The 25,441-nt window shown below is 43.6% G+C and overlaps 1 protein-coding gene across 2 annotated transcripts; it reads left to right on the top strand.

The window, feature by feature from the left end:
- The first annotated feature begins 594 nt into the window (after positions 1–594).
- CCDC184 (coiled-coil domain containing 184) lies at positions 595–3,590 on the top strand. Of its 2 annotated transcripts, XM_064284318.1 has the most exons (2): positions 595–2,274; positions 2,367–3,590. In XM_064284318.1, exons 1-2 carry the CDS (start codon positions 1,797–1,799, stop codon positions 2,447–2,449), a joined length of 561 nt encoding a protein of 186 aa, XP_064140388.1. In that variant the 5' UTR covers positions 595–1,796; the 3' UTR covers positions 2,450–3,590. The 2 variants fall into 2 exon arrangements, with proteins under 2 accessions (XP_064140388.1, XP_010594475.1); XM_010596173.3 differs by having other exon boundaries at positions 600–3,590.
- Positions 3,591–25,441: the final 21,851 nt, after the last annotated feature.

Here is a 25,441-nt window from a genome sequence, read left to right as displayed (position 1 = left end):
GATCAGGAAAATGATTTGGCCAAGGTCTCTGAATTAATAAGTAGCAGAATCAAAACTTGAATTCAGGTCTCCTAACATTCATCTAGGAGTCCTGGTGACACAGTGGTTAAGTGCTCTGTTGCTAATCAAAGGTCAGTAGTTCAACCCACCAGTGGCTCTGAGGGAGAAAGACGTGGCAGTCTGCTTCTGTAAAGATTACAGCTTTGGAAACCCTATAGGACAGTTCTACTCAGTCCAATAGGATCACAATGAGTTGGACGCCACGGTTTTTGGTTAACCTCCGTCTAGGAGTCCCTGGGTAGCACAGTTAAGCATGCTACTAGCCCAAAGGTTGACATTTTGAACCCACCCAGAGGTACCTAGGAGAACAGGCCTGGTGATCTGCTTCCAAAACGTCACGGCCTTGAAAACCCTACGGAGCAGTTCCACTCTGCACACATGGGGTGCCCATGAGTCAGAATGGACTCCATGGCAACTAACAACATCCACCTGGGTGAGGGAATGGGACACGACACAGTGGTTCTTGTTAAAGCATTCATTTAACAAATACACTGAGCACCTACTTACTATGTTCCAGGCACTAGGGATTCAGCCATTGGGGGGTGGGAGGGAGAGGCAAAATCTCTGCTCTTCATAGAGCTTTCATTCTCAACACTTAAGTGCTTCGCGTCACCGTCCTGGAAAATACCCTAGTGACCTGGGAAGGAGCGATTGGGTCTTCCATGGAAGGGAATCCCATCCTTTCTCAGTTTCTGTGCTTTCTACAAAGACAGCTGATTTACTGCAGAAGCCGAAGTGTGAGGCAGAAATCTCGGTAGTGCTCTCCTTCTACCCTGCCGAAGCCTGGCGGGGCCGGATCCAGGGTGCCGCGGCGCACCAGCTCAAGTCAGATGATTAGCTTGGGCCTCTCTACCCTCTCCGTGTTCCTGCGGACAGCTGGAGGACAGAGAAGCAGTACCCAGCTCTGCGCCATCCCTCAGGGAAGGGAATGCGCGCTGGTGAGAATGCTCCCGAGGCAGTCGCACTCAATGTCTGATACCCAGACTGGGGAAGGGATGATCCCCCTGGGCTTTTGGGTTTACGCAGCAAACTGCTTTCTCATGCTTCCCCATTGAACATTGCAGCCACACGCTCTTTCCAGCCTCGCCGAGGCCACTGCGGTGCTCTATTCTTCCCTTCCGCCCCACTCGTTAGCTCCGACTCCAGAGCCTCGGTTCCTTTTTCTTCGCCACTTCCTGGTTGCTATGGAGACATACGTCATTTACGTGCCGTGCGTCGCCTTGGAAACAGAGGAGCATCCGCGGCGCAGCGGGGAAGCCGGCCCCAGCCGCTCCAAACACGCTCGCGGGCGCTGCCTGTTAATGGCTGGGGGGAGTCCCAAGCCGGACGCGCTGCTGGCCTCTGTCTCGGCCCGAGCCCCTCAGCGAGCGCCTTTGTGACTCAGGGAACCGGCGGGCACTCGCTGCTCCTGGCGCCCTGAGGGCGGCCCTGATACGGGCGCAACCCCGGAGCCCAGGCAGGGCGCGGAGCTTTCGCCCCGGGACGAGCCCGAGAGACGCCGGCACTGGGACCCTCGCCCGGTCCTCTTCCCGCCGCTTCTCCCTGGACTCCCCCGAGCCTGCCCGTGCCCTCCGCCCAGGACTCGTATCCTTACGTCGGCTGCCCGCCCCTCTCGGGAGCCTCCTCTTCCCTGGGCTCCTCCCCGCCTCCTCCCGGGACCCCCTCCTTGCCCTTCCCCCGCCCGGAGGCCCGGCCGGACCGGACCCCGAGCCGCCACCGCCCGCTTCTGCCGTTCAATGGAGGACGGTCTGCTGGAGATCATGACCAAGGACGGCGGCGACATGCCGGCGCCTCTGGAGGTGTCCACGGTGCCGGCCGTGGGGGACGTGATCGCCGGGGAGTACAACGGCGGCATGAAGGAACTGATGGAACACCTGAAGGCCCAGCTGCAGGCCCTGTTTGAGGACGTGAGGGCCATGCGGGGGGCCCTGGACGAGCAGGCTTCGCACATCCAGGTACTCTCGGACGACGTGTGCGCCAACCAGCGCGCCATCGTCTCCATGTGCAGGATTATGACCACGGCGCCCCGCCAGGGCGGCCTGGGCGTGGTCGGCGGCAAAGGGAGCTTCCCGGGCGCCCCCCAAGAGCCGGAGAACCCTTCGCCTGGGGCCGGAGGCAGCGGCTTGCTGGGTCGCGAACCCGAGGACGAGGAGGACGACGACGACGAAGTAGAGAAGAAGGAAGTGCCCAGCCCCGCCACACCCACCAGTCACTGTGAGCGTCCCGAGAGCTCCTGCGCTGGTCTCCTTGGGGGGGACGGGCCACTTGTGGAGCCCCTCGACCTTCCTGACATCACCCTTCTGCAGATGGAGGGCGAGGCCTCCCTGTGAGGGGACTCCGCGGAGGCACCTTTCCGGGCTGGCTGTGGGTTTCCCAGTGCATGACGTGAGAGGACTGAACGGCGCGGTGCCGCATGCTACCTCGTAGATCAGGCAGAGAGAGACTCCCGAGGAATGATTTGTAAGGTGAAGGACTTTGGGAGCATCAAGAATTCTTTCTGCACAACCAAGCGAGAGGTAGCAAACGGCGGAAAGGTGAGGCTCCAGGAGAGGAAGCGCCCGTCTCTGGACTCCTATCCATCCCCTACCCTACCCTTACCCCTCTCCAGCCAACAGGAGAACCCCTGACTTGTGTAAATAAATTCTGCTTTTTCTATTCTGAAAAAGGACTTATCTAGGACTATGGCAAATAATCTCTAAAGATTTACCTAGAAATTAAGGAATTGGGGTATTCTGTTCTGGCAACAGGACATTTGCCCTTCTGCTGAAACCCAACATATTCAGTGCTCTGCAGAAGGCTCTCCCCCTCACAGATCTCGGCGGCTCCTGATTGGTAAAGGAAGCTTGAGGAGGGAACCGCAGCCCTAGGAATCTGGGTGAATGGGGTTCCAAGGGCCCCTGGGCTGGGAGGAGCTGGCTGTGAATGTGCATGAAGACTAATAGTTCAACCTCTAGGATTTTGCATGCAGAGCGGATCCTGCCTTGTCACTGACTTCATCCGGGATTGCTTTTCCACTCACTGGGGTTTAGAGAACAAAGAACCCAGCTCACAGGCAGAGACTCGGGTGCTCAGCAGTAGCCCAGATTTAGGGGACGTTTGAGGGACTCTTGGGAGCCGCAGCCAAAAGCTCTCTCTCTTCTGGCTACATCCACTTAACTTCAGTTCCTTTTGCTGCCAAAATATCCTTGCCCGCTGCCTCTCGGTGTTGCCTCCATGATGTCTTGTGTGTATTATGTGTGTCCACATGTGTAGTAGTGTGTGAGCCCTGAGGGGCAGGGCTTGTGGCTCTGGCATTAGGTTCAGGGGACATCCGACCCTTCTGAGTCCCAAGCTGTCATGGCGCTTCCCCTTCTCCCTTTCTACCCCCACCAGGGCATGGAGCATGTGGCTGTCCTGAGGTTCCTTAACTCACGTGCCTCCCTGCTGCCTCCTCAAGTGGTGACTTTGTGTGCCCATCCCCCTCCTTTGTGTATCCCTTTCTCAATGCTTTCCTTGGTGTTAACCTTAATAAAGAGGCGTCATCTCCCCTCCTTGCTGACTGGTACTAGAGGGATGTTAGGGTGGGGCTTCTGGGCCCACTGCATGGACCAGGGCTTAGTGGGAACTGCCTTCCCTCCTCTCTCCTTGCTTCTAGTTCCAAGGAGTTGACCCACCATGGTCGGGACAGTCACTGCCAGTTTTGCCTGCTTTCCCTTCTGATCTGGACCTTGATCTCAAGTTGGACTAGGGAAGAAGGGAGTATTTGTTGAGACTCCCAAACTAACAAGAATTTTTAGTAACCAGAACTTCAGATGTGCTAAAGACTTCTTTTCAGTGAAGCACCTGGCCCCTAGGAAATGATTTCCAAGTCTGGATCCTGGAATGGCAGGCGTGACATCTGTTCCATGGAAGGGTTAAGGAGGGGAGACCTTGGGTGGTACGGTTAGTGCTCAACTGCTAACCAGAAGGTTGGAGGTTTGAGTCCACCCAGAGGCACATCGAAAGAAAGGCCTGGTGATATACTTCTGAAAAATCACCCACTGAAAATCCTATGGAGCATAGTTCTACTGTGATACGCATGGGGTTACCATGAGCCAGAGTGGACTCCATGGAAACTGATTTTTTTTTTTAATTGTTTGGGAGGGATTGCCGGGGATTGCTGGGAGGCACAGAGTGACATATCACAAAGGAAACCACAATAACTGCCTCAGATCTCTAGTGGAGAATGCTGGTGTGGTGTTCCCTGGGGAGCTTAGGCAGACATCAACTCTAGTCACTCCCTTGAGCAATGGAGATTTCCCAAGGCGGCCCTGGAATGCAATTTGAGAGCAGGATGAACTGGGATGCTGTGTGTATGTGTGTGTGAGAGAGAGAGAGAGAGAATAGGGAGGTGGAAAGAACACTAGAGTCACAGATCCGGGATAGAATCTCAGTTCCAACAGTGAATCAACTTCTTAAGACTTAGTTTCCTGTTTGAGACTTAGCTTTTGAATGTATAAAGTGGGGATAAAAAGTTATTGGGGAGAATTAGCTATATAAGACCCCTAGGAAGTCTTGTGCAAATGTTAGTTTCCCTACATTTCTCGGGGGTGGGAATGAGACAATGACTGACTCCTTTGGGAAAACAAAACTACCCAGGGAAGGTTCTAGAAGCTTTCATTTTATATAATCTTTCCCTACCTAAAGAACCCTTATCCTTCAGGAGAGAATTCAGGAAAAGAGGATGGTGAGATTCCTAAGCTAACTCAGGTCTTTTTTTCTCATAAATGTTCATATAACTATAAGCTTGGGGGTCAGCCCTGTGCACATAGGATGAGCAGAGGAAGCTTTGAGTTATGCAGTGGTTGGGAAATGTGTGTTGGGGGCTGTAAAGAAGGCAGCTAAAACATGTAAGTGGGGAAATGTCCCTGAGGACTCAGAGAGAGTTTCCTGCTATAGCTCCAGTATTCAGCACTAATAACTAATAATAGCTACAAGCACTTACTGTGTGCCAGGTACTATAATCAAATTTATCTCCCAACAACCCTATGAAGTTAGCAGTGTTATTATTTCCACTCAACAGTTCAAGAAACAGCCTTCAAAACTTGCTCAAGGTCACACAGCTAGTACTTGGTAAAGCCAGGACTTAAACCCAGGTCTGCCTGACTTGAAGAGCCTTACATGGTAACCACTCTGCTAATCGCTCTATTATTTGGATCTTCAGAGGACATTTATTATCTCCACAATCTAAAGAGTCTTGAAAAGAAAATAACCTTAGTTTTAGTCATGTTTCATCTTCTCAGTTGGAATGAGAAATTGCAATTTAGGTTTTGGCTAGTATCTTAGTTATCTAGTGCTGCTATAACAGAAATACCACAAGTGGATGGCCTTAACAAACAGAAATTTATTCTCTCACAGTTTAGGAGACTAGCGATCCAAATTTAGTGCACCAGCTCTGGGGGAAGGCTTTCTCTCTGTCAGTTCTGGGGGAAGGTCCTTGTTTTCAATCTTCCCCTGGTGGAGAAGCGTTTCAGCGCAGGGACCCTGGACCTGCTTTCTTGGTGGTAGCAGGTCCTCCTGTCTCTGCTCACTTCTCTTTTATATCTCAAAGGAGATTGACTCAAGACACAATCTTGTAGCTTGAGTCCTACCTCATTAACAGAACTGCCTCTAATCCTGCCTCATGAACATCATAGAGGTAGAATTTACAACACATAGGAAAATCACATCAGATGACAAAAAGGTGGAGAAACCATGGCCTAGCCAAGTTGACATGCATTTTGGGGGGACACAATTCAATCCATAACAGCTAGTGACTCTTCTTAGAGTCCAGTGGGTGGTAATGTAATAATGGCACCAAGAAGACGGCCTTCTGGGCCTGCTCCTTGAGAGGAAGAAGCCGATGCTCCCAGGTATTCCCTGACACAGCTCCATCTTTATGCCTCTTTCCCATTTCCTGTAGATCATATCCTCCAGTCTGACCTGAATCCCAATGGCAGCTTACCCATTTAGCCTCTGTAGAAAGGGCTAACATTTGACTTTATTTCAGTGCCCCATCCTATGCCCACTCTCCTGAACATGTCATCAATCTCAGCACAGAGCCTCCTAGAAGTTCTCTAGTTATCCAGTCTCCCCTAAGTCCAGATAGATAAAAATATCCCCCCAAAAGGCAATTCTTCAGCTTTCTTCAGTCACCTGCACCAGTATCTCACAGGTATCCATTACAGGTTGGTTTCCACCTCCTTCCTCCCCATTCCCCACTCTCCTCTTGTGTTTCTCCTTTGGAATGCTGCTGATGAGTGAATTTCAGGTAGGATTCCTAACCTGAGAGTCATGGGAAGGGGTTACTATTGGACTCCAGGGGAACATAACCCTTTGAAATTGAATGTAAAACCTCATAAGTGTGCATTGTCTAGAGAGAAGCTCCATTGTTGTCACTTAATTCTTAAAAGGGTATATAAATCCCACCCCCCAAAGTAAGAATCACTGAGCTAAAGGGTAATGAGTTTTTTTTTTTTTTTTTTAACTTGAAAAATACCAAGGAAGAAATGATCCTGCCTGAGGCTGATACTCCTAGCACTCTTGCCTCCTGGGGTCTCCTGACTATTTCCTACACCAAATCGCAATCTTTACATAAATCTGATTACTAACCACTTACTCAACAAATTCAGATTATATTGACACTATATGCTAAGAATCCTGACTTCCACTGCTTCGAAGTCTGCTAGTACTTGGGGTATGCCAGGGCAGTGCTGATGTATGCAAGTGAAGAGATGGCGTCCTCCGTGAGACTGTGCTGCCCTTTAAGTCTGAGCCGAATATGACACAGTGCACCCAAAGTTTCAGGGTTACTCATAACCACTCTTTGAGTTCCTGGCCTTCTTGTCTCTCATTGGTCTAAGGGACCTCTCTCAGTGTTTGGCTCTTAATCTCTTAGTATCTTTACCTGAAAACACATACAACTTCATAGAAATAAGTGAAAACTTTAACCTGGTACAACTGAAATCTGCTCTTAAAGAAGTAGCGACTTCTCTAAAAGATGCAAATTGGCCTCCAATATAAACCAGCAGTTTTATATGATCAAAGTATTACCACAGACTATGGTCTCTGCTTGAGTTTTCCCAGAACTAAGGAGTAGTTTTTTTCCCCAAATATATTTAAGTCTATACTTCTTGCGAGACAGAAAAGCACTTGCATCTCTGAAAAGGCAGGTTTACATAAGTGTCTTTCCCCATCTACATGCTTAGGGATAGGCATTTAGCCAGGATACCCTGCTACTGGGAGAAATGATATGAAAGGACAAGAGTATTTTTTAATTGTTTATTCCAGCTGCCATCCCCTCCTTCCCCTTTTCTAACTTGTCCTCAGAAGGTGCATTCCCCCAGAGAAACAGTCTTTCTGCTTGGAAGCGCTGTGCTTAAAGAAGGAATCCTGCTCTGTGAATGATGCTGTAATGATGCCACCTGGAGAGGAATAAGAACATTACAAGGGGACTCTCAAAGTAAATTTATGGCTTTCAATTGAGCAACCACTACCAAATGCCTACTAAAGGCCTGGCTTTCTGCCAAATGATGGGTGGCAGGGAGAGAAGGAGAAACTGAAAAAACAGAATGTATTTGTGAAGAACACAAAACCAATGGCAATAAATTCCTAACTGATCTCCCCTAGTCTCTCTCACATCTATAATCCCGAAGATTAATCTTCCTAAGCCAGAGCTCTGGACATTCATTCTCCTCAGAAGTCTTCATCATGTTGCCAGTATTTCCTGAGTCAAGTATAAAATCTGGGGGATGAGGGGAGTCAAAGTCCTCCCTAATATGGCCCTGGGATCCTTTTTTTTTTTCTTTTTTTTGCCTATACATTTTATTTTCTCCCTACATTTTCTAGCAACCATCCCACCAGTTTAGAAGCCCATATCCTCCAAGTCAGAGCTGGAAATGATCCCCAAGGGTATCTCAGCTCCTGTAATCCCTGGATGAGCAAGTGGTCTGGATGAATCTCCCTTGGTCTTCAATTCCATTTCTCTTAGTCATTCTTCTCAAGTGCAGCCAGACACAAGTTTCTCCTCCAGAAGAGGAACTTATGCGATCTCAGTCACCTGCACCAGCTTCTCAGGGGCTTTCTGGTAAGGCTGCTCTTCCCTCCTTGTCACCTTTGCCTTTCTCACGCTACTTGTGAATGGGCAATCCCCAGAAATAGTATGCATAACTTTTTGTGATTATGAAATTGTGCTTTTTTTCCCCCTAGGATTCATAATTTTCATCAAATTCTTAAAGGGTTCTGTAAAGCCACAAGATGAACACTCCACACTCAAAATATGCTACTCACCACTCCCTAGAAATGCCCCCCATTTTCCTGCATCTGATTCTTTGCTTACTCTGTTTACTGTTCATACTCCATCCCATCTCTGCCAGCTGGAATCCACCAGTTCTCCTAGGCCCTTTTCAAATGCTACCTCCTTCATGGAGCCTTTCCTGGTGCAATCTCTCCCTTCTTTAAACTTCCACGTCTTTTTGTTTGTGCCTCTTTTTGGAACAGCTATACTTTGCCTTACTTCTGTTATTCTGAATGTGCTTGCATTATTTCCCCTTCCAGATTACAAATATTTTGAGAGCTGGAACTGCTTTCTCATTTTTATAGTCTCTGAAATATCTACTTTATCCTACTGACTTTAAGGCGCCGTTGATTCTGTAACACATCGTTATTTCAGATACCATTCCAAAAAGAAAACTGCCAATTTAACCGTACTCTTCTTGTTACTTCTTGTTACTACTTATTGTAAAATTCTATTCTTACTTAAAGAGATCTTTTAAGCTTATTTAGAAATAGATTTTTTAAATCATATCACTACTGCACACACAAATGTGACTGAAAGTCATTATGGTATTCTTGTAATTTGTTCATGTTAGCCTGACACATCCGGACTCAGAGTTGTCGACAGTCATATTTTAGCATGCAGTACTGTTCTCTGAACCATTTAGAATGTTAGTGAAGCAGCATTTCTTTAAAAGAGTACTCCACTACTGTCTCTGGAATTTCTTTCAGGTCATAACATCTATTCTGCAAGTTGTAGTGCTGGCACTTCTTCCATCTTGCCAGAAGGTGTTCAGACGGCAACCAAGACCAATGTTCCCTCAGTTTTTTAAAAACCAATCCCTAAATGGTTGATTAACTGAAACATCAAGGGATTCTAGATTTCCAATCACGCCACCTGGAGTAACAACTACATTCATGCAGGTGTAGGCAATGACAACTATGACCGCTGCCTGGCCAACAGTAATTGTCAGCTGCCATGGATTATAAGACATATCTCATTTCGGCAGTATTAAAATGTGAAGAAAAAAAAAGTGTGTCTGGAACTGATGAAATCAGTAGTAAGGGTTCTTTCCCATAGCAGACCAAAATAAGTGTTTAATTAAATATATAAATGAACAATTACAGGATTTTAGAACTGGAAATAAAAAACATAGTTACCATCTCTTAGAATCTTCAAAAATGTTGCTGAAAGAAACTTAGTGCCAATCATGTAGTCATTTTCTAGATAACTCAGATGTCTGAAGGGACCTCCCATGTCTCTTAAAGATCTGATTAAATTTGGCCCACATTCCAACTCCAATACCTGAGAAGTCTACGGCATTCTCAACAATATCTGCAAAGTTCTCTGGTTTATTATTTCTTTTGCTTCCCTCTGCATCCACACTCCTGAGTCTGTGCAGGCTGCCTCAGTTTGACCCCTTGTCAACCCTAAAACACATACTACAGCCCTTTCACCGGTATCAACAAGGTACATAATCCTACCAGTATTTTGGAATTAATACAATGAGAATGTGATCACAGCAAGACTACATGAGCTCCTCCAACATATCTTTTATTTTTTCTCTTCCTCCTCCTGCCTGCTCCAGAATAACAAGCAAAGTATTTCTGAGAAAAAGAACTTCTCTCATATTCAGCTTCCTGGGAGGGGGATTCACCTTATTTTTACCCAAAGCACTTTATGGAAAACTATAGCCTCTAGGAGGATTGCCAGTGAATACACCATTGCACGTAACTGATAGGTCTAGAAGAGATGAACCACATGCCAAGGTCGCACAGTTAATGACTGAGCTGGGACCAGGACCCTGTTTATCTGAATTATAGATCGGTGTTTTCTTTCCATTAAATGGTATTGTACCTTACTCTGCTATCAATGGTTATAACAAGCTGAGGGAGGCTTATTGTGGCTTGGAGTCAGCTTTAAGAATAAAAAGAATTAAAGAAGATGAGTAATTCTCATAAACATGATGGAAAAAAGACATCCAGGGAGGGACCTGTGACCAAAGTAATCTGTCAACAAGTATTTAGCAACCGCCTATTCTGTGTCATGAAAGGAAGGGGGCCCTGGGCTGACTCCAAGGACAAGTCTCCGCCCTGAAGGAGCTCATGGTCTAATGATAAGGGAATGATATGCTCATGAATTGGGACAGAGTGCTTCTCAAGAAGATTGGGGGGAAACTGTGTTTTCTGTGAGCAATGACAGCTGAATTAAGAGCACTTTCAGTTTGAAAATGGGAATGATGTGTAAGGATGGGAGTCAGAGGGTGGACACGACAAAATAAAATGGAGATGAAAAAAAAATGCTCAGAAAAACCAAAAAATTTTATACTACAGAGAACATCACGTATGACATTGGAAGAAAAGCAGTAGCAGAGGTGGCATCTCTGGAAAAAGCAAGTAGAAAGGGGTTAGCAATAAAGAGTACTTACGCTCTCATCACCACTGCAGAAAGTACAGTGTTGCACAAATTGATATTTTATACAATGAAGAAAACAAAATCTCACAGATATAAAGAGACTTGGTAGGATGGGACTCATGCCTAAAACATGAAGATGAAAAAAGGTACAGTACATTGTTCTGAAGAAACAGAATTGGTTCCAATGTGCAGCTGGAAAGTTGAGGTCATGGACACACATGATGTGGTTCATGGGGAACCTCCTTCTGGGACTGATGCAGCTTCTTTGCTGTGATCAGCTCTTGCTCCTAGGTTTGAAAAATCCAAGAAGGAAAGAAAGAAGAAAAGAGGGAGGGAGGGAGGGAGGGAAGGAAAGAAGAGGCAAAGGGGAGCAGGTGGAAAGAAATAAAAACAGAACAAGAACAAAAATGACAGGAAAGTCTGAGTAGCACTTTACCTCAGGAAGATAGAGTCCTGTAAGGGATTTTATATCTTTGAGAGTGAAAACAAGACAGAAATCCTTCGGTGAAGATAAAGGAGAGAAAAAGAAGTGATATCATTGTAAAAATGTGCTCAAATCCACTGCCCTTGAGTCGATTCTGACTTACAGTGACCCTATAGGACAGAGTTGAACTGTCCCACAGGGTTTCCAAGGCTGTAATCCTTACGGAGGCAGAATGCCACATCTGTCTCCTTCAAAGTGGTTGGTGGGTTCAAACAGCTGACCTTCCTGTTAGTGGGTGAGTGCTTAACTACCAGGGCTCCTCGGAAACTGCCAAAACAGATATGCACACTGGATTACATGTCCCAGGTTCAAATCATGAAATTGGCACAATGTCAAGTTCCAGAAGTGACAGAGAAGTTAATTTAAATGTCCTCCCCCAGAATGAAGAAGATGACATAGCAGAGATTGCTATTCTGGACCTAATTCTGATGCACAAAGATGGAACTGATTAGGACACAGAGTGAAGGAAGTTTAAGAGAAAATAACCACAACTTTCTGGAGTTTGTGATAGCCAAGGAGGTTAGGTCAGATGTATGTCCAGGGCTGTGGGAAGTCTGACATCAAATAGTTAAAAGGTCTGCTTTCATAGCCTGAGATTCTAAGGAAGAAAAAGATCGAAGGAAGATGGGATTCTCTTAGAAATGAAACGTAGTCAGAATAACTACTTTGGAACCCAGTGAAGGGGAATGGAAGGTATCAGAAGGGACCTCTCCAATGAACTCAGATTTTGAGATGACTGGTAGAGATGGGCATAACCAAGAGAGTAGTACAAATATTTCAGGACTTTCAAAAGCACAAATCATAAATCAAAAACTGAGAAGTTTGATTACATAAATACTAAAGCTTTCTGTTCCATGAAGGGCTCATGGACAAAGTTAATAGACAGATGGCAGAATGGAGAACATATTTGCTTTGTCTAAAACTGACAAGGATATAATATTCTAGAATCCTGCAATTGAATGAGAAAAAGCAAGCAATCCAACAGGGAAGCAAACAAAGACTATGAACAGGCAATTTATAGAAGAGGAAATCCAAAAAGCTAATCACATGAAAGTTTAGTCAAAACCATTAATAACCAAATGCAAATTAAGTCAACAATGGAATATCACTTTACACTTATCAGACCAGCAAAAATTAGAAATGTAGAAAATGCCAAGTGTTGTCAGGGACGTCGAAATCCCTGCTGCTACAGCATTTTGTACTGCCAGTGAGGATGTAGACTGATTGCACCACTACTGGAAAGCAATCTGGCATTACCTGCACACATTAAATAGATGCATACTCTATAGCTCTGCATTTGTTCTCCTAAGTAATACAGAATAAACTCCTTACAGGTTTGAAAGGGGATAGTATGAGGATGTTAAATGCAAGGTTATTTGTAGTGGCATGAAGTTGTAGGCAACATGGTGTCTGCTACTGAAAGAGATGACAGGCACAATGTGGTGGATGCACACCATGGAACACTATGCATCAGTGGGAAGTAACTGATTCAACGGTAACATCTGGCAACAAGGATGGAGCTGAATTTAAAAAGTTAAGCACGGCTGTAGCATAGGCTGCAAGGATGGGCTGTTGGGGTGAATGACCAGAAGCCAGAGAGGGTCAGGGGCCACATTTCAAAAGGTTTGGAATGCCAAGCAAAAGTGGCTATATTCTTAAGACTATGGGGGCACCTTTGGAGGGTGCTGGAAATATTCTGGTGGCTGTGCAGCATCAGACTAACTCTCCTGCTGCTACGACATGCTTTGCTTGTTCCCCTCTGAGACTGGCTTGGGAGGGTGCCTTTCCCTGGTGCATAACCTCCCCTCTCATCCCTCACTGAAAGCCCTGCCCTCAAAAACAAAACAAACACCCTCCTTGAGTATAATGACTGGTTTTTATATTTATTTATTTTAATAAATGCAAACTCCCAGCAAATCCTCTTGCTGTTCAGGGTTATACCAACAGAAACAGAATTAGAGACATTAATCTAGAAATAATGATCTAATCAAAAGGCATAGTGAATTTCCTGAACTCCTGCTACAGCAGCTGCCCCACTCCTCTGGTGTAGAGTCCATCAGTGTCCTGTGGAACAACAGGGGGTCCAGGAACAGTGGCCATCCACCAGTCAAGAGATTCATTAGTGGCATGTGACAGGCAGAGATCCTGGAATGCAGCCTTCCAGTCCATCGGAAGGAAGGACTCGCTTTTATTAACTACTACATCCCCAATCCCTGGCACAATGCCTGACACACAATAAGTGTTCTAAAAATGCTTTTTAAATAGATTTAGTCCTGAGACAAGGAGAGAAACTTGAACCTGGTGTAAGAGCAAGAGTCCCAGGGGCAACGGACTCTGGAAAGAGAGAGTCTCCATGGTCATTCAGCTTCCAGGCTCTCTCTCCCGCTATGCTTTCAAAGGCCCTGAGAGAGGGAGAACATACGTAAGAGATCTGAACAGATGATAAGTGGAGGTGACGAGGAAAGATGTAAATTTCACTTCCAGAAAAGGCTTCTTCGGGGCTTGGGAAGATGAGGGAAGGAATAGGATATTAAACTATCAAAGTCAAGGTGAAAGAAGACTGGTAGCTTCATTCATGCAACACATTTATCGAGCACCTCTCTTGTGCCAAGTACTGCGCTAAAAATACAAAGATGAATCACAGACTAGTTAAAAACAAAACGCAACCGTTGTCGCCGATTTGATTCTGACTCATAGCGACCCAACAGGACAGAGGAGAACTGCCCCAGTTTCCAAGAAGTGCCTGGTGGATTCCAACAGCCGACTTTTTGGTTAGCAGCCGTAGCACTTAACCACTACGCCCCACGGTTTCCACAGACTAGTTAGGAAGACAAAAATGGTAAATAAATTCCTAAACAATATGAAAGTACAGTTACAGGAAAACGCAAATAAAGTCTAACGAACCCAGAAAGGGAAGGGGTTCAAGGAAAGAACTGGAAATGGAAGGAAGGCAGCCCATAGGACATTGCCATTGTTTAAAAGAGGGAAGAGCAGTCCAACAATTACAAAAATCGCTAAAAAAAAAAAAAAAAGTAGGTGGTGCCGCAATCACCTGAAAAGAACGGGATATGATTCCACGGATAAGGCTGGGAGTTATGGAGACTCGATGTATGGAGACTCGTTGTGATTGGCAGAGACCTCGCTCAGGCCCGCCTCCAGCTTTACTCCGCCCCATCTCATCCCGGCCGAAGGGGCGTGGCAGTTCAGCAATTTCATTGCGCTGGGAGGATATCCCAAGCCCCAAGGCTGACATCTACAGCGGGGTCTCCAAAAATAGAAAGTGTTTCCCAGATGTCGTCAGGTTAGCGCAAACCGGCCCCCGCTGGGCGGTGAAGGAGAAAGCGGTCATTGGTTGCCATAGAAGTGATCCGAGAGGCTGAGGAAGGCTGCTTGGCTGCAGGCTCTCAGTGCAGACCACGCCCCTTTCCTGCTGTTCTAACTCGTCAGGTGCCCCACAGCCTCGTGGGTAATTTGGACCTGCGCCCTGGAGCGGGCGGAGAAACGTGATGTCGTCATCGGCTTTGATTTAACGGAGCCGAAGGCCTGGCCACAACACGCGAGCAGGTTGAGCTGGGATTAGGAGTAGAATTCATGGATTCTCTTCCCACATTTTCGGCCCCTGAGCCGGACTGTGGTAACACCAGAGCCTGGTTGCTCCCCGCCCCCTTCGGCGACCTGTGGTTTTGGATTCGGAAATGAGATGGGACTGGAAACGGAGGCACACTTTCAGGGTGTCTTCTGATACTGCATTTTCGTGGGGTTTCGCGCCCTCTGAGGGCCCCTCGTGTGCCTTTCTAGTCCAGGGACCCCGACAGAGGCTGCGTCTGAGGAGACAGGGCTGTCGCGGAGGCTCTGGTGCAAGCGCCCCTAGCGGTCGTTCTCAGCAGCGGGGACTCCCGGGAGCCACCGGCCTTGAATGAGAACAGTGCTCGCCCTTGGGAAAGCAGCCTTAGGTCACTCAGCCGTTTGTCGCGGCCTGGTTTACCAACCTCCCGGGCCCCAGTCATGGCTCCACCAACCGCGTTGAACGCGGCGTCCTACACGTATCAAGCTCTTCTTACCTGAAATTACTCATTCTCTACAAGTTACAGATTCAGGTCTCTCTCCCCAATTTCCAACCTACAACTCCGGCTTATTCTTCAAGACTCAGTTCTAAGACCATCTCCTTGGTATAAAGCTGAATAGGCTTTGGAACTGGTGCTCCTGAGTTAGAGTTGGCTATGCCATTTTATTTTTTTAAGTCTCCTCTGTTTGCAGAAAGAGACTTGGGTTCTATTTTCTTTTCTTTCTCTCTTTTTTTTTTTTATTGTGCTTTAAGTCAAAGTTTATAATTCAAGTCAGTTACTCATACAAAAACTTTTCCGCACATTGTTATGTGACCCTAGCTGCTCTCCCTATAATGTGACAGCACACTCCTCCACCCTGTATTTCCTGTGTCCATTCAACCAGTTCCTGTCCCCCTCTGCCTTCTCATCTTGCCTCAGGACAGGAACTGCCCACATAGTCTCATGTGTCTACTTGAGCTAAGAGGCACACTCCTCACCGGTATCATGTCTTATAGTCCAGTCTAATCTTTGTCTGAAGAGTTGACTTTAGGAATGGTTTTAGTTCTGGGATAACAGAGAGTCCAGGATCTGTGTCCTCTGGGGTTCCTCCAGTCTCAGACCATCAAGTCTGGTCTTTTTGCTAGAATTTGTGTTCTGCAGCCCACATTTCTCCTGCTCCATCAAGGATTCTCTGTTGTGTTCCTGTCAGAGCAGTCATTTGTGGTAGCTGGGCACCACCTAGCTCTCCCGGTCTCAGACTGATGGAATCTCTGGTTTATGTGGCCCTTTCTGTCTCTCAGTCTCATATTTTCCTTGTGTCTTTGGTGTTCTTCATTCTCCTTTGCTCCAGGTGGGTTGGGAACAGTTGAGGCATCTTAGATGGTTGCTTGCTAGTGCTTAAGACCCCAGATGCCACTCACCAAAGTGGGATGCAGAATGTTTTAATACACTTTGTTATGCCAGTTCACCTAGATGTCCCCTCAAACCATGGTCCCCACACCCCTGTCCCTGCTACTCTGTTCCTTGAAGTGTTTGGTTGTATTCAGGAAACTTAGCTTTTGGTTTAGTCCAGTTGTGCTGACTTTCCCCGTATTGTGTGTTGTTCTTCCCTTCACCTAAAATAATTCTTGTCTACTACTTGTTTTGTTCTGTTGTGCATAGGGTTGCTATGAGTTGGAATCGACTTGATGGCACCTGACAACAACAACAATCTAGTTAGTGAATACCCCTCTCCCTCCCTCCCCACCCTCGTAACCATCAAAGAATGTTTTCTTCTGTGTTTAAACCTTTTCTTAAGTTATTAAATCATAGTGGTCGCATACAGTATTTGTCCTTTTGCTACTAATTTCAATCAGCATAATGCCTTCCAGATTCATCCATGTTATGAGATGTTTCACAGATTCTTTGTTGTTGTTTATCATTGCATAGTATTCCATTGTGTGAATATACCATAATTTGTTTATCCATTCATCTGTTGATGGGCACATTGGTTGTTTCCATCTTTCTGCTATTATAAACAGTGCTGCAGTAAACATGGGTGTGCATATATCTGTTCATGTAAAGGCTCTTATTGCTCTAGGATATGTTCCAAGGAGTGGGATTGGTGGATCGTGTGGTAGTTCTACTTTGAGCTTTTGAAGGAAGCGCCAAATCAATTTCCAAAGTGGTTGTACCATTTGACATTCCCACCAGCAGTGTATAAGTGTTCCAGTCTCTCCACAAGCTCTCCAACATTTATTATTTTGTGTTTTTTGTATTAATGCTAGCCTTGTTGGGGTGAGGTCTTATCTCATGGTAGTTTTAATTTGCATTTCTCTAATGGCTAATGATTGTGAGCATTTCCTCTTGTATCTGTTGGCCGCCTGAATGTATTCTTTGGTGAAGTGCCTGTTCATATTCTTTGCTCAGTGTTTTTTTTTTAATATTGTGCTTTAAGTGAAAGTTTACAAATCGTCAGTCTCTCATACAAAACCTTATATACACCTTGCTATATACTCCTAGTTGCTCTCCCCCTAATGAGACAGGACATTCCTTCTCTCCACCCTGTGTTTCCAAGTCCATTCAGCCAGCTTCTGTCCCCCTCAGCCTTCACATCTCCCCTCCAGACAGAAGGTGCACCCATAGCCTCATGTGTCTACTTGATCCAAGGAGCCCACTCCTCACCAGTGTCATTTTCTGTCTTATAGTCCAGTCCAATCTCTGTCTGAAGAGTTGGCTTAGGGAATGGTTCCTGTCTTGCTTCGTCCAGTTTTTGATTGGGATATTTGTCTTTTTGTTGTTGGGTTTTGCAGTGTCCCATAGATTGTAGAGATTAGACGCTGATGAGATTTGTCATAGAAAATTTCTTTTCCCAGTCTCTAGGTTATCTTTTTACTCTTTTGGTGAAGTCTTTGGATGAGCATATGTGTTTGATTTTTAGGAGCTCCCAATTATCTAGTCTCTCTTCTGGTGTTTGTGCATTGTTAGTAATGTTTTGTATACTGTTTATGCCATGTATTAGGGCTCCTAACGTCCCTATTTTTTCTTCATTGATATTTATCATTTTAGATTTTATATTTTGGTCTTTGATCCATTTTGAATTAGTTTTTGTGCATGGTGTAAGGTATGGGTCTTGTTTAATTTTTTTGCAGATGGATATCCAGTTATGCCAGCACCATTTGTTAAACAGACTGTTTTTTCCCCAATTAATGGACTTTGTGACTTTGTCAAATATCAGCTGCTCAAAAGTGGATTTATTTATGCCTGGATTCTCATTTCTATTCCACTGGCCTATGTATCTGTTGTTGTACCAGTACCAGACTGTTTTGATTCCCGTGGTGGAATAATAGGTGCTAAAATCAGGTAGCGTGAGGCCTCCCAGTTTGTCCTTTTTCAGGAATGCTTTACTTATCCGGGGCCTTTTCCCTTTCCATATGAAGTTGGTGATTTGTCCTTCCATCTCATTAAAAAATGGCATTGGAATTTGGATCGGGATTGCATTGTATCTATAGATTGCTTTGGGTAGAATAGACATTTTCACAATGTTGAGTCTTCCTATCCATGAGCAAGATATGCTTTTCCACTTACGTAGGTGTCTTTTGGTTTCTTGCAGTAGCGTCTTCTAGTTTTCCTTGTATAGGTCTTTTACGTCTCTGATTAGATTTACTCCTAAGTATTTTATCTTCTTGGGGGCTATTGTAAATGGTATTGATTTGGTGATTTCCTCTTCAGCGTTCTCTTTGTTGGTGTAGAGGAATCCAACTGATTTTTGTATGTTTATCTTGTATCCTGATATCCTGATACTTTGGTGAAGTCTTCTATTAGTTCCAGTAGTTTTCTTGTGGATTCTTTACGGTTTTCTGTATATAAGATCATATCATCTGCAAATAGAGATACTTTTACTTCTTCCTTACCAATTTGGATGCCCTTTATTTCTTTTCTTTTTTTTTATTAACTTTTATTGAGCTTCAAGTGAACGTTTACAAATCAAGTCAGTCTGTCAGATGTAAGTTTACATACATCTTACTCCGTACTCCCACTTGCTCTCCCCCTAATGAGTCAGCCCTTCCAGTCTCTCCTTTCGTGACAATTTTGCCAGCTTCCCACTCTCTCTATCCTCCCATCCCCCCTCCAGACATGAGATGCCAACACAATCTTAAGTGTCCACCTGATATAATTAGCTCACTCTTCATCAGCATCTCTCTCCCACCCACTGTCCAGTTCCTTTCATGTCTGATGAGTTGTCTTCGGGGATGGTTCCTCTCCTGTGCCAATAGAAGGTCTGGGGACCATGGCCGCCGGGATTCCTCTAGTCTCAGTCAGACCATTAAGTATGGTCTTTTCATGAGAATTTAGGGTCTGCATCCCACTGATCTCCTGCTCCCTCAGGGGTTCTCTGTTGTGCTCCCTGTCAAGGCAGTCATCGATTGTGGCCGGGCACCAACTAGTTCTTCTGGTCTCAGGATGATGTAGGTCTCTAGTTCATGTGGCCCTTTCTGTCTCTTGGGCTCTTAGTTGTCGTGTGACCTTGGTGTTCTTCATTCTCCTTTGCTCCAGGTGGGTTGAGACCAATTGATGAATCTTAGATGGCCGCTTGTTAGCATTTAGGACTCCAGACGCCACATTTCAAAGTGGAATGCAGAATGTTTTCATAATAGAATTATTTTGCCAATTGACTTAGAAGTCCCCTTAAACCATTTTCCCCAAACCCCCGCCCTTGCTCCGCTGACCTTTGAAGCATTCATTTTATCCCAGAAACTTCTTTGCTTTTGGTCCACTCCAATTGAGCTGACCTTCCATGTATTGAATGTTGTCTTTCCCTTCACCTAAAGCAGTTCTTATTTACTAATTAATCAATAAAAAACCCTCTCCCTCCCTCCCTCCCTCTCCCCCTCGTAACCACAAAAGTATATGTTCTTCTCAGTTTTTACTGTTTCTCAAGATCTTATAATAGTGGTCTTATACAATATTTGTCCTTTGCCTCTGACTAATTTCACTCAGCATAATGCCTTCCAGGTTCCTCCATGTTATGAAATGTTTGACAGATTTGTCACTGTTCTTTATCAATGCGTAGTATTCCATTGTGTGAATATACCACAATTTATTTAACCATTCATCCGTTGATGGACACCTTGGTTGCTTCCAGCTTTTTGCTATTGTAAACAGAGCTGCAATAAACATGGGTGTGTATATATCTGTTTGTGTGAAGGCTCTTGTTTCTCTAGGGTGTATTCCGAGGAGTGGGATTTCTGGGTTGTATGGTAGTTCTATTTCTAACTGTTTAAGATAACGCCAGATAGATTTCCAAAGTGGTTGTACCATTTGACATTCCCACCAGCAGTGTATAAGAGTTCCAATCTCTCCACAGCCTCTCCAACATTTATTGTTTTGTGCTTTTTGGATTAATGCCAGCCTTGTTGGAGTGAGATGGAATCTCATCATAGTTTTAATTTGCATTTCTCTAATGGCCAATGATTGAGAGCATTTTCTCATGTATCTGTTAGCTGCCTGAATATCTTCTTTAGTGAAGTGCGTGTTCATATCCTTTGCCCACTTCTTGATTGGGTTGTCTTTTTGTGGTTGAGTTTTGACAGAATCATGTAGATTTTAGAGATCAGGCACTGGTCGGAGATGTCATAGCTGAAAATTCTTTCCCAGTCTGTAGGTGGTCTTTTTACTCTTTTGGTGAAGTCTTTAGATGAGCATAGGTGTTTGATTTTTAGGAGCTCCCAGTTATCTGGTTTCTCTTCGTCATTTTTGGTAATGTTTTGTATTCTGTTTATGCCTTGTATTAGGGCTCCTAGAGTTGTCCCTATTTTTTCTTCCATGATCTTTATCGTTTTAGTCTTTATGTTTAGGTCTTTGATCCACTTGGAGTTAGTTTTTGTGCATGGTGTGAGGTATGGGTCCTGTTTCATTTTTTTTGCAAATGGATATCCAGTTATGCCAGCACCATTTGTTAAAAAGACTATCTTTTCCCCACTTAACTGACACTGGTCCTTTGTCAAATATCAGCTGCTCATATGTGGATGGATTTATACCTGGGTTCTCAATTCTGTTCCATTGGTCTATGTGCCTGTTGTTGTACCAGTACCAGGCTGTTTTGACTACTGTGGCTGTATAATAGCTTCTGAAATCAGGTAGAGTGAGGCCTCCCACTTTCTTCTTTTTCAGTAATGCTTTGCTTATCCGAGGCTTCTTTCCCTTCCATATGAAATTGGTGATTTGTTTCTCTATCACCTTAAAAAATGACATTGGAATTTGGATTGGAAGTGCATTGTATGTATAGATGGCTTTTGGTAGAATAGACATTTTTACTATGTTAAGTCTTCCTATCCATGAGCAAGGTATGTTTTTCCACTTAAGTATGTCCTTTTGAATTTCTTGTAGTAGAGCTTTGTAGTTTTCTTTGTATAGGTCTTTTACATCCTTGGTAAGATTTATTCCTAAGTATTTTATCTTCTTGGTGGCTACTGTGAATGGTATTGATTTGGTTATTTCCTCTTCGGTGTTCTTTTTGTTGATGTAGAGGAATCCAAGTGATTTTTGTATGTTTATTTTATAACCTGAGACTCTGCCAAACTCTTCTATTAGTTTCAGTAGTTTTCTGGAGGATTCCTTAGGGTTTTCTGTGTATAAGATCATGTCATCTGCAAATAGAGATAATTTTACTTCCTCCTTGCCAATCCAGATGCCTTTTATTTCTTTGTCTAGCCTAATTGCCCTGGCTAGGACTTCAAGTACGATGTTGAATAAGAGCGGTGATAAAGGGCATCCTTGTCTGGTTCCCGTTATCAAGGGAAATGCTTTCAGGTTCTCTCCATTTAGAGTGATATTGGCTGTTGGTTTTGCATAGATGCCCTTTATTATGTTGAGGAATTTTCCTTCAGTTCCTATTTTGGTGAGAGTTTTTATCATAAATGGGTGTTGGACTTTGTCAAATGCCTTTTCTGCATCAATTGATAAGATCATGTGGTTTTTGTCTTTTGTTTTATTTATGTGATGGATTACATTAATGGTTTTTCTGATATTAAACCAGCCTTGTATACCTGGTTTAAATCCCACTTGATCGTGGTGAATTATTTTTTTGATATGTTGTTGCATTCTATTGGCTAGAATTTTGTTGAGGATTTTTGCATCTATGTTCATGAGGGATATAGGTCTGTAATTTTCTTTTTTTTGTAATGTCTTTACCTGGTTTTGGTATCAGGGAGATGGTGGCTTCATAGAATGAGTTGGGTAGTATTCCATCATTTTCTATGCTTTGAAATACCTTCAGTAGTGGTGGGGTTAACTCTTCTCTGCAAGTTTGGTAGAACTCTGCATTGAAGCCGTCCGGGCCAGGGCTTTTTTTTGTTGGGAGTTTTTTGATTACCGTTTCAATCTCTTTTTTTGTTATGGGTCTGTTTAGTTGTTCTACTTCTGATTTTGTTAGTTTAGGTAGGTAGTGTTTTTCCAGGAATTCATCCATTTCTTCTAGGTTTGCAAATTTGTTAGAGTACAATTTTTCGTAACAATCTGATATGATTCTTTTAATTTCAGTTGGTTCTGTAGTGATGTGGTCCTTTTCGTTTCTTATTCGGGTTATTTGTTTCCTTTCCTGTATTTCTTTAGTCAGTCTAGCCAATGGTTTATCAATTTTGTTATTTTTTTCAAAGAACCAGCTTTTGGCTTTGTTAATTCTTTCAATTGTTTTTCTGTTCTCTAATTCATTTAGTTCAGCTCTAATTTTTATTATTTGTTTTTTTTCTGGTGCCTGATGGATTCTTTTGTTGCTCACTTTCTATTTGTTCAAGTTGTAGGGACAGTTCTCTGCTTTTGGCTCTTTCTTCTTTTTGTATGTGTGCATTTATCGATATAAATTGGCCTCTGAGCACTGCTTTTGCTGTGTCCCAGAGGTTTTGATAGGAAGTATTTTCATTCTCGTTGCATTCTATGAATTTCCTTATTCCCTCCTTGATGTCTTCTATAACCCAGTCTTTTTTCAGGAGGGTATTGTTCAGTTTCCAAGTATTTGATTTCTTTTCCCTAGTTTTTCTGTTATTGATTTCTAGTTTTATTGCCTTGTGGTCTGAGAAGATGCTTTGTAATATTTCGATGTTTTGGACTCTGCAAAGGTTTGTTTTATGACCTAATATGTGGTCTATTCTAGAGAATGTTCCATGTGCGCTAGAAAAAAAAGTATACTTTGCAGCAGTTGGGTGGAGAGTTCTGTATAAGTCAATGAGGTCAAGTTGGTTGATTGTTGTAAGTAGGTCTTCCGTGTCTCTATTGAGCTTCTTACTAGATGTCCTGTCCTTCTCCGAGAGTGGTGTGTTGAAGTCTCCTACTATAATTGTGGAGGTGTCTATCTCACTTTTCAATTCTGTTAAAATTTGACTTATGTATCTTGCAGCCCTGTCATTGGGTGCGTAAATACTTAATATGGTTATGTCTTCCTGATCAATTGTCCCTTTTATCATTATGTAGTGTCCTTCTTTATCCTTGTGGTGGATTTAAGTCTAAAGTCTATTTTGTCAGAAATTAATATTGCTACTCCTCTTCTTTTTTGCTTATTGTTTGCTTGATATGTTTTTTTCCATCCTTTGAGTTTTAGTTTGTTTGTGTCTCTAAGTCTAAGGTGTGTCTCTTGTAGGCAGCATATGGACGGATCATGTTTCTTTATCCAGTCCGAGACTCTCTGTCTCTTAATTGGTGCATTTAGTCCATTTACACTCAGCGTAATTATAGATAAATAAGTGTTTAGTGCTGTCATTTTGATGCCTTTTTATGTGTGTTGTTGACAATTTCATTTTTCCACATACTTTTTTGTGCTGAGGCGTTTTTCTTATTAAATTGTGAGATCCTCATTTTCGTAGTGTTTGACTTTATGTTTGTTGAGTCGTTAACGTTTTTCTTGGCTTTTATCTTGAGTTATGGAGTTGTTATACCTCTTTGTGGTTACCTTATTATTTACCCCTATTTTTCTAAGTAAAAACCTAACTTGTATTGTTCTATATCGCCTTGTATCACTCTCCATATGGCAGTTCTATGCCTCCTGTATTTAGTCCCTCTTTTTGATTATCGTGATTTTTTACATATTGACTTCCGTGATTCCCTTTCATGAGTATTTTTTTTTTTTAATTAATCTTAATTTGTTTTTGTGATTTCCCTATTTGAGTTGATATCAGGATGTTCTGTTTTGTGACCTTGTGTTGTGCTGGTATCTGATATTATTGGTTTTCTGACCAAACAATATCCTTTAGTATTTCTTGTAGCTTTGGTTTGGTTTTTGCAAATTCTCTAAACTTATGTTTATATGTAAATATCTTAGTTTCGCCTTCATATTTCAGAGAGAGTTTTGCTGGATATATGGTCCTTGGCTGGCAGTTTTTCTCCTTCAGTGCTCTGTATATGTCGTCCCATTCCCTTCTTGCCTGCATGATTTCTGCTGAGTACTCTGAACTTATTCTTATTGATTCTCCCTTGAAGGAAACCTTTCTTTTCTCCCTGGCTGCTTTTAAAATTTTCTGTTTATCTTTGGTTTTGGCAAGTTTGATGATAATATGTCTTGGTGTTTTTCTTTTTGGATCAATCTTAAATGGGGTTCAATGAGCATCTTGGATAGATATCCTTTCGTCTTTCATGATGTCAGGGAAGTTTTGTGTCAGGAGTTCTTCAACTATTTTCTCTGTGTTTTCTGTCCCCCCTCCCTGTTCTGGGACTCCAATCACACGCAAGTTATCCTTCTTGATAGAGTCCCACATAATTCTTAGGGTTTCTTCATTTTTTTAAATTCTTTTATCTGATTTTTTTTCAGCTATGTTGGTGTTAATTCCCTGGTCTTCCAGATGTCCCAGTCTGCATTCTCATTGCTCGAGTCTGCTCCTCTGACTTCCTATTGCATTGTCTAATTCTGTAATTTTATTGTTAATCTTTTGGATTTCTACATGCTGTCTCTCTATGGATTCTTGCAACTTATTAATTTTTCCACTATGTTCTTGAATAATCTTTTTGAGTTCTTCAACAGTTTTATCAGTGTGTTCCTTGGCTTTTTCTGCAGTTTGCCTTATTTCGTTTGTGATGTCTTGAAGCATTCTGTAAATTAGTTTTTTATATTCTGTATCTGATTATTCCAGGATTGTATCTTCATTTGGGAAAGATTTTGATTCTTTTGTTTGGGGGGTTGTAGAAGCTGTCATGGTCTGTTTCTTTATGTGGTTTGATATGGACTGCTGTCTTCGAGCCATCACTGGGAGACTAGTTTTTCCAGAAAACCGCTAAAAAAAAAATGCAGTCAGATCCCTATCAGAATTGCCTTTGGGTTATAACCGCCACCTTGTTCCCTGTAAGGATGAAAGTCTGAGATTTGGATTATATATGCTTGGCTGTAGCTGGTTCTGTGTTTTTAGTCCAATTAGGGGTGGATTTTTGGTCCCTGGGGTTTGTTTTTTTTTTTGTTGTTCCTTCTCTCAGGCCGAAAGAGTGGGTTAGGAAAAGACCAAAAGAGAAAAAAAAAGGGCGGGGGGGAAGCAAAGCCGCCGCGGAGCCGTTCTCTCTCTGGCTCAGGCAATTCCAATGTTAATGAAGCCGCCTGGGAAGGGTGGGGGAGGGATCAGAGAGATAGGAGAGTAGCACCTCAGAATATAGCCAGAGTTGCTTGTCTTGCTTGGAATGACTATTATATCTGAGATTCCTGCGGGGCGT

The sequence above is a fragment of the Loxodonta africana genome, chromosome 4, assembly GCF_030014295.1.
Source record: "Loxodonta africana isolate mLoxAfr1 chromosome 4, mLoxAfr1.hap2, whole genome shotgun sequence".
NCBI lineage: Eukaryota > Metazoa > Chordata > Mammalia > Proboscidea > Elephantidae > Loxodonta > Loxodonta africana.
Note: the sequence above shows the minus strand (reverse complement) of the source record. Positions and strands in the feature narration are given on the sequence as shown.

Excerpts from the sequence above, each read along its gene's own strand:
- CCDC184 (XM_010596173.3), top strand. The coding sequence starts at position 1,797 with ATGGAGGACGGTCTGCTGGAGATCATGACCAAGGACGGCGGCGACATG.